Here is an 8,002-nt window from a genome sequence, read left to right as displayed (position 1 = left end):
TTTTTTTTTTTTTTTTTTTTTTAGCTGAGCCATCCTGCCACCTGTTGGCAGCTCAGCTAGGGCCTGGAATTGAACCGGCAACCCTGTTGCTCAGAGCTCGCACTCCTGAGCAAGCTCTTAACCAACTGAGCCACTCGGCTGGCCCGCAATGCTCTTTTTAAGGAAGCTGAAAATCGTACAGGCATCCTAGTTTGAAATGTGCTACACCCAGCCTAGTCTTATAATTTAATTTCTGTGTGATATTTTCTCAAAAAAGCTTGCTTATTGGCAAAAAAAAACTAATCATTCATAATTTTTATAAAAATCATGGGCTATCATAGCATTTTGAAGTTTTATAATATAGAAGTCATAGTTTATAAATCATGTTTTAACCTACACACCCATCCTCAGTGCTACTAAAAATGGATATACATGTATCCTTGAAGTTCTTTCAAAAGTCTTTAAAGAAAAATTTCTGACATTTGCTAAACGTTTGCTAAACCACTTTGCTGTTCATTCAATGCTCAGTTGTAATGTCCGAGAATTAAGTTCAGGGCCCAGTAGCACAATTTACAGCAGGATCCAGTCTCTTTCGCCATTGTTTAGAGGTGCAGCCATTTATGCTTCCCTGCTGCGTAATAATGCTTGCCTCAGGTTTCAGAAGACATGTTTGGCAGCCTGGTGGGACATTGCCTAAACCCTTGTCTCAAGCTGGGTCAAGTATACAACTGGAGCTGAAATCTCAACATAAATTTTAAATGATTTCGTGTAAAGAGACAGACTTATTGTCAATGAACTTGACCATGATCCGAGCAGCATTGATTTTACAACTAAAACAGTAAGTGATCTATTTATTGCCAGGTGTCTTCCCCAGTTTATTAGTTGGCAGAAAAATAACATAAATTAAGTTGCAATTTATAGTGTAAAGTCGACCAAAACTTTATGAAGTTCAGTTTAGCTATTGTTTTTCAGCTGAATCTTGATAAATTTTTTAGAGATTTAAGCACAAATATATACTATCATAAAGGATATAATGTTATTCAATCTCATTTACCCAACATTTATTGAGCCCACTACTGTACTAGGCGCTCGTTTCTTTAAAACCCTACAGATTTAAGTGTTTCTTTCAATAGTAATTGTCAGGGAGTACCATATCATTTTTGCTGCCTGAATTGGTTATTTTCATCTCTGAATTGAAATCACCATTGATTTAATAATATGAGTACAGAGAAAAAGGTAAAGGAAATAAATACTGAGTTTTTGGTGTCTGCTCAACTCCATTAAATAGCACATAGGCATCTTGGGGTATGTGGGTGTTGTGCATGTATCACTCCGGAAGCGAGCGAGAGATAGAGATAGAGACTTAAGCTACCTTGTTAGCCACTCGGGGGGGGGGGGGGGGGGGGGAGAAGAGATACCTGGGAGGAAGTCCCAGTAGCCCACACTCAAGCCCAGGAGAGTGAAAGCCTCTTTCTCAGGCAGGTTAATGAACCCCTATAGGGAAGAAGGAGAAGGGGGTAACATTCTGATTTCATTTCCAGTGAACAGTAACCCCTTTCAAGGTCCAATCCGGTGGGAAGGCTGATGGCTAAGGAAGGAGGATCCCATCCCTGATTGGACAGGGCCTTGGATTCCTTGGAGGAAGGGGTCATGCCTTTCCCCATTTTATGTCCACAGTCGGGCACAGAGTAGGTGCTTATTGACTGCTTAATAAATGAATGAATCCCCTCTTCTCTGCCTTCACTTTCCTCTTCGTTCTATTCTCTCCCTTTTCTCCTGCTTTCTTTTTCATTTAGAATTTTTGTAATGGTTGATTTCTTTTTATGAAATGTATCTGTTTCTCCCACTGTATAAGCTCCTTACCTGTCAGCGCTGGGACTATTCTCCACACCTGCCCCCAGCAACGGAAATGTGCCTGGAACATAGTAGAACCAAATACAGAATTGTTGACTGACTTATGAAATTAACCAGTAGAAACCAAAATTCCTCAAATGGGATCAATTGCGTAAATCCAAAAAGCTGAAATTATTTAGATTAGTATACCTTAGGTGTGATTTTTCTTCTTTGTGGGATTTTTAATATTACTGAGAAAAATTGCTTTTCAAAGTTGTTTGCCATCCCAAGGGTATTGCTTTTGAAATGTTTGACCTGAAGATTTTCTTTATTTTCATTAGTGAAATTAATGTGTTTATCACTGTATGCATTGCTACCTAATTATTTGACGTAGTAATAGAATGTCTCATTTTGTTTCCTCCAATATCAATGAAGGTACCATTGGATACAACCAGCTAAACAGAATTGACACCCTCATGTATCTACTAGCATATCCACAGAAACCCATGGTTAAAACAAAGACCATTGAATTGATAGACTTTGAGAAGCTGCCAGCTGGACAGAATGCGACAGTTGCTGTGATGAGTTACAGTGGCTATGATATTGAAGATGCTCTTGTTTTAAACAAGGCCTCCTTGGACAGAGGTAAGTGAATTTTTAAAGCTCTCACACCAGACATTCTTGATGCAGAATTAGAAATAGGGATAATCAGCATAAAAGTCACTTGGTATCAAAATGGTAATGTCAGTTTCAAGTGATTTGAATTTTATAATTCAAACAAGGAGGCAGTTATGTTTTGGTGTTAACTTTTTCAAAAACGAATATTATATAGAGGTAATTTGTTAAATGTATTATTAAGGAATCTTTGTTTTTCTTTGTTATTTTACTGTATTGGTGACTTGACAACTCCTCAACAGCAAACATGTAAGAGTTTATTTTCCAGTAGGAATTAATAAATGAAATATGTTTTTTGAATATATATATAGTTATATATTCAACAACAAACCTGTACGAGAGGGCAGTAGCAGCATTTGTATGTAAAAGGCTATTCTTTGAATTGTATATCTCAAACTTATAATGTTAACACCTTTTTGTTAGCAAAATGGTAAAAATTAAAAATACACATACATGAGCACTGGCTTTTTTTACACTTTTCTTGCTCAGGTTTTTTTTTGACAATTTACTTTGGCAAGTCACCGCTTCATGGTTTGTTAGCCATCACCTGATCTAAAGTCTGACTCCTCTCTTCATCATCTCTCTCTCTCTTTTCCTTCTCTGGCATACCCACTCTGCCTTCCCCTCCACTCTTCGTAGTTGCTAGGCAGCCATAATAGTACTCCTAGACATGTGTCTTTGGCATTAATGTTGGCTGCACTTAATTTATGCCTCTTTTTTTCCTCCAAATGACAACAGCCATGCTTTAAAACTAGATGTTTTCTTTTCTGATTAACTGGTAACGTTTATGTGGAAACCTGAAGACTTTGTGATATCTGTCAGAAACTTCGCAACACAATTTAATGATCTGAGTTTACTGTCCACTAGCTTTTAAGCTACCACCTGTGAATAAAATGTTCCCTTACACTTAGAAGAAAACGCTTCTTGATTTCATGCAGTTCGGATTCACACTGCACTCCAGCATGTTGCAGTTAATGGCCATTGTACGAAATTTGAAGATCATGTAATGTTCCTAAGGCAGCTGGCTCTTGGAGCCGAGTTTATTACAGCCATACACTATTTACTAGGAGCCGTAATGACAAAGGCCGTTCTCAAAGATACACAAACATCTTCATCTATCATCCAGTTGTAGAAACGTGTTGTTTCATCACACAGTCACCTTCATATTTAAGAAATTACATTAGAACACTGAGATTTTATTTAGAAATCCACTTTTCCTGGATTGATTTTCTAAATTCACATTATGAGATTTCTTGAAAGTGTTCTGCTTTTTGCTGGAGCATCTAACTGAAGGATTTTACAGCAATGCATTTATTTCATCAGTAATAGCTAGAATTGAATCCTGACACATTTTCCTATTTAAGTGAACTCGACATGGCTCAAGTATATCCTGGGGAGATTAGAGAGAGAATCCAGTTTAAAATAATTGCTTGGCCAAAGGGGGTGGTGGGGAGGAGTTGGGGTGAGGGAAAATATAGCCCCAGAATCTTGGGAAATGATATTTAGTGTTGAAGGAATGACGGCTCTTTTGGGCAACTCTACACCGATGAATCTTTTTGTGGGATTCAGTGGTTGAGGGTTTTTGTACCACCTGAAGGTTTTCTGTTCATTTTGCTGATTTTTTTTAATGTGTAGGTTGTAGTTGGTCTCAGGCCTTTTCCCTCATCCACTAGATAAATGTGATCTAAAAATGATTTGATTACAAAGTAAACTCTAATCTTTGGGGCAGAGGCGAACTGTCACTCCCATTAGAATCATTTGACTGCTTCTTAGCATTTTCTCCCCTCTCCGGAGAAAAATTAATTTTGTGTGTGCTTGTTTGGGACTTCCTCTGAATGCCAAAATGAGAAAAAGGAACACTCTCCAGAGAAGGTTGGCAGAAGTTATGCACCAAGAGGATATGTAGAAAGAATCCTGGCTGATCAGTGGACTTGGCCTGTCTCAACTCTGCCGCCAACTTGCTGGGTGACCCTGGCCACTTAATTTCTCTGGACCTCGCTTACAGCGCCTGTAAGATAGAGGGGCTAAGCCAGGTGACCTCTAAGGCCCTTTCCAATTCTCTCATTCTGTGGCCCTCGGTTCTAAAAGAGCCACAATGATGCTTAGGTTTCTCTCACCTTCCTCCAACGTGATAAAATATGTACATTCCATGCTGCAAACAGTTGTAGAGATTCCAGTGGTTACGGACAGTAGGTGGGGTGCCACCCTGAGCCAGCTCTTCAGGTTAGTGGGTTGTGATTTGGTTTGGCCGGTCCCAGATTATCCACATTGACAGCAGTTTTTTTGGAAGGGGGGTCAAGTGGGGTGGGTTGTTGAATAACACAAATTTTTGTTTTCTTACAGTTTTGTATTACTCCTGGTTCTGAAACCCATTTTGGTTTCATTTTAGGTTTTGGGCGTTGCCTTGTATATAAAAATGCTAAATGTACATTGAAACGGTATACCAATCAGACTTTTGATAAAGTGATGGGGCCGATGTTGGATGCTGCCACAAGAAAACCCATCTGGCGACATGAAATTTTAGATGCAGATGGTATTTGTTCTCCAGGTAAAAGCCTTAACAAAATTCAATGTATGTTTTTTGAAATGATAAGTTATTCAGTAATATATCTGAATATTTGGTCAACAGTGCAGAAAATAACAAACTGCAAAACTATCCTCCCTCAACCAGTATGGTTATTTTTGGTGAATGTCATCCCAGTCTTTTTATACATACTTTTTTGCATAGCAGTAATCTATTTTAGTTATACTTTTCTAGTTTTAATTTTGATTTTGTTTTTTTGGGGGTTTTTTTAGTGATTATTTTTTGTTTGTTTGTTTGTCTATTTTATTGTTAGTTTCAGGTGTACAGAACAATGCAATAGTTATCCTTTTCACCCTCACAAAGTAACAACTCCCCTCCCCCATCTACTGTCCTCCCACCCCCGATATCATGCTTATCTATTACAATTCCATTGACTCCATTCCCATTCTTTACTCCACGTCCCGTGACTATATGTATATATAATTATAGTTGACATACATTATTGTTCAACATCAGCTTGAGAAATACAGTGCGATGGTCAGACTTCTACACTGACTATGAAGTGGTCTCCCTAACAAGACATGAGTCCATCTGGCCCCCTAAAAAATATTTACAACATTATTGATTATATTCCCCAGACTGTGTTTTCTATCCCTGAGGCAATATTGTAGTTACCAGATTATATTGTCTCATCCCTTCCCCTTCTCCGTCATCTCCACCCCCTCCCAACTATCAACCCTCAGTTTTTCCTCTGTGTCTCTGAGACCAGTTCTGTTTATAATTCTCATTTATTCAGTTTTTTAGAATCCACGTATAAGTGAGATCATATGGTTTTTGTCTTTCTCTGCCTTATTTCACTTAGCATAATGTTCTCTAGTTCCATCTATATTGTTGCAAATGGTACTATTTCCTTCTTCTTTATAGCTGAGTAATACTCCCTTGTGTAAATGTACCATAGTTTCTTAATCCAGTCGTCTACCGATGGGCATTTCGGTTGTTTCCAAGTCTTAGCTATTGTGAAAGCACCGCAATGAACATAGGGGTGCATATATTTTTTCAAATTAGAGGCTTGGGGTTTTTTGGATAAATACCTAAGAGTGGGATTGCTGGGTCATAAGGTAGTTCCATTTCCAGTTTTTTGAGATACCTCCATACTGATTTCCATAATGGCTGCACCAGTCTGCAGTCCCACCAGCAGTGCACCAGGGTTCCCTTTTCCCCACAACCTCACCAGCATTTGTTGTTTGTTGATTTATTGGTGATAGCTCTAGTTATAATTTTTAATCATAGAAAAGCCACTTTAAGGATATACTTAGGATAAGGTCATGTCCCTGCTTCTACCCATGTCCCTGGTATGTCATCCATTGTGCACTCAGCTTACTGAGTGACCTTAAACTCTTCTTCCCCAAAAAAGTGTGACTCCATTGTAATTATACACTCGTAATGAATTGTGTTGATGCAACCCACAGTCCCTGCCTATGTGAGTCTTATGGGTTCGTGTGGGAGACATATTAATCAAAGGAGCACACAAAACATATGTTAAGTTACAACCAGGTTGAGGGATCATATAAGGAGCTGTGAGGCTGTTTTACCACAAGAGGATTTGACTGAGTCAGGAGGATTGGGATAGCCCCAGAAGAGAGCTGAAATCGAAAGGATAAGTGGAGCCAACTAATGAAGGGGGAATGGAAAACGCTTGTGCAAGTGTCCTGCAGCTTGGTAGTTAGGATCAGAAAGAAGGCTAGTATGGCTCCAACAAAGAGAGTGCAGGGGAGTGTGGTGAACAGGAGTCTAGCGACAAAGAGAGGGAAGGAAGGAAAGAGAGGGAGGGAGGGAGGGCGGAGGAAAAGGAAGGGGCCAGACCCAAGGCCTTGTTGCCATGCTACTATTTTCATTACGATCCTAAAAGCAATGATAGACTCAGATATGGGTTTTGAAATGGTCATTCTGACTACAGTATGGAGAAAAGAGTAGAAGGAGAGACAAAATAGAGGGAGACCAAGTGAGAGCTCTCACAGCCGACCAGGGAACGCAGCTGTGGTGAGGTGGGGAGATTCTTAGGAGGGGAAATAAGCTTGCCATTGTCACGGGCGGTGCGTGGTGGTGAGGACTGCATCCGCTGTGGGGCCCGAGCCCCAGCACACAGCTTCCTCTCCTTCTTGCTGCCTTGTTTCTTGGAGAATTGCTTTGACTCCTAACCCAGGTCATGGTCATGTGGCTGGGAACATCAGTGTTGTGGCAGGACTGTAGCAGTTGGTCTTTGAGCTTACCATGAAAAGATACAAAGCAAAGGTGAGAACAGCAGGAAAAATCAAAGAAATCTGTTGATTTCCTCATAGCCCAAGTGAAGTTGGCAGTGACTTGTTACTGGTTGAAATAACTTAATAAGAATAAGTGCTCCAAATCTGTTCTAACACCCTAAGAGATATGTGAAATTCCTACCTAGTGACATGACATTTCTTGTTAATGTGGTTCCCTAAATCAGTTTCTTAATGTAATACACACTGTGGTCTTAATCTGTGATTTTTTTTCGAAAGGACTTGCAAAATTACGAACAAGCCCTGTTAAACTCTACTTCCCACCCTGTGGACTCCTTGTTTTCTTCCTTCCATGTCTAGATTTCATGCACCAAGTCGAATCACATAGTTTGATGCCCCACTAATCTTTGCATCCCACACAGATGATAACAACTTGTCTAACACCCTTCTCTCTGTCTTAGGTGAGAAAGTAGAAAACAAGCAAGTGCTTGTAAATAAATCCATGCCCACAGTAACTCAGATTCCTTTGGAAGGAAGTAACGTCCCGCAGCAGCCACAGTACAAAGATGTGCCCATCACGTATGTATTGGTTGTGCTTTGGAAATACATAGAAAGATTAAAAAAAAAAAGGAGAAGGAATAGGAGAAATTAGAAGCTGGCACTTGGAGGGTTGGAGAACTAGAAATAGCAGTTTTGGATGCCAGTAGTTAGTTGTCATAAAGACAGCATGACA

The 8,002-nt window shown here is 39.6% G+C and overlaps 1 protein-coding gene across 1 annotated transcript in view; it reads left to right on the top strand.

Moving 5' to 3' along the window:
* The window catches only part of POLR3B (RNA polymerase III subunit B), a 115,144-nt gene that overhangs the window by 72,547 nt on the left and 34,595 nt on the right, over positions 1 to 8,002 (top strand). The window contains exons 20-22 of the mRNA XM_019642626.1: positions 2,248 to 2,457; positions 4,877 to 5,035; positions 7,731 to 7,848. Coding sequence (XP_019498171.1) covers positions 2,248 to 2,457; positions 4,877 to 5,035; positions 7,731 to 7,848 — 487 coding nt within the window. The remainder of the gene's footprint in view (positions 1 to 2,247; positions 2,458 to 4,876; positions 5,036 to 7,730; positions 7,849 to 8,002) is intronic.

This window comes from Hipposideros armiger, unplaced genomic scaffold (assembly GCF_001890085.2).
Source record: "Hipposideros armiger isolate ML-2016 unplaced genomic scaffold, ASM189008v1 scaffold_71, whole genome shotgun sequence".
NCBI classification, from domain to species: Eukaryota; Metazoa; Chordata; class Mammalia; order Chiroptera; family Hipposideridae; genus Hipposideros; species Hipposideros armiger.
The sequence above is the reverse complement of the archived record's forward strand: the minus strand, read 5'-3'. Positions and strand labels throughout refer to the sequence as shown.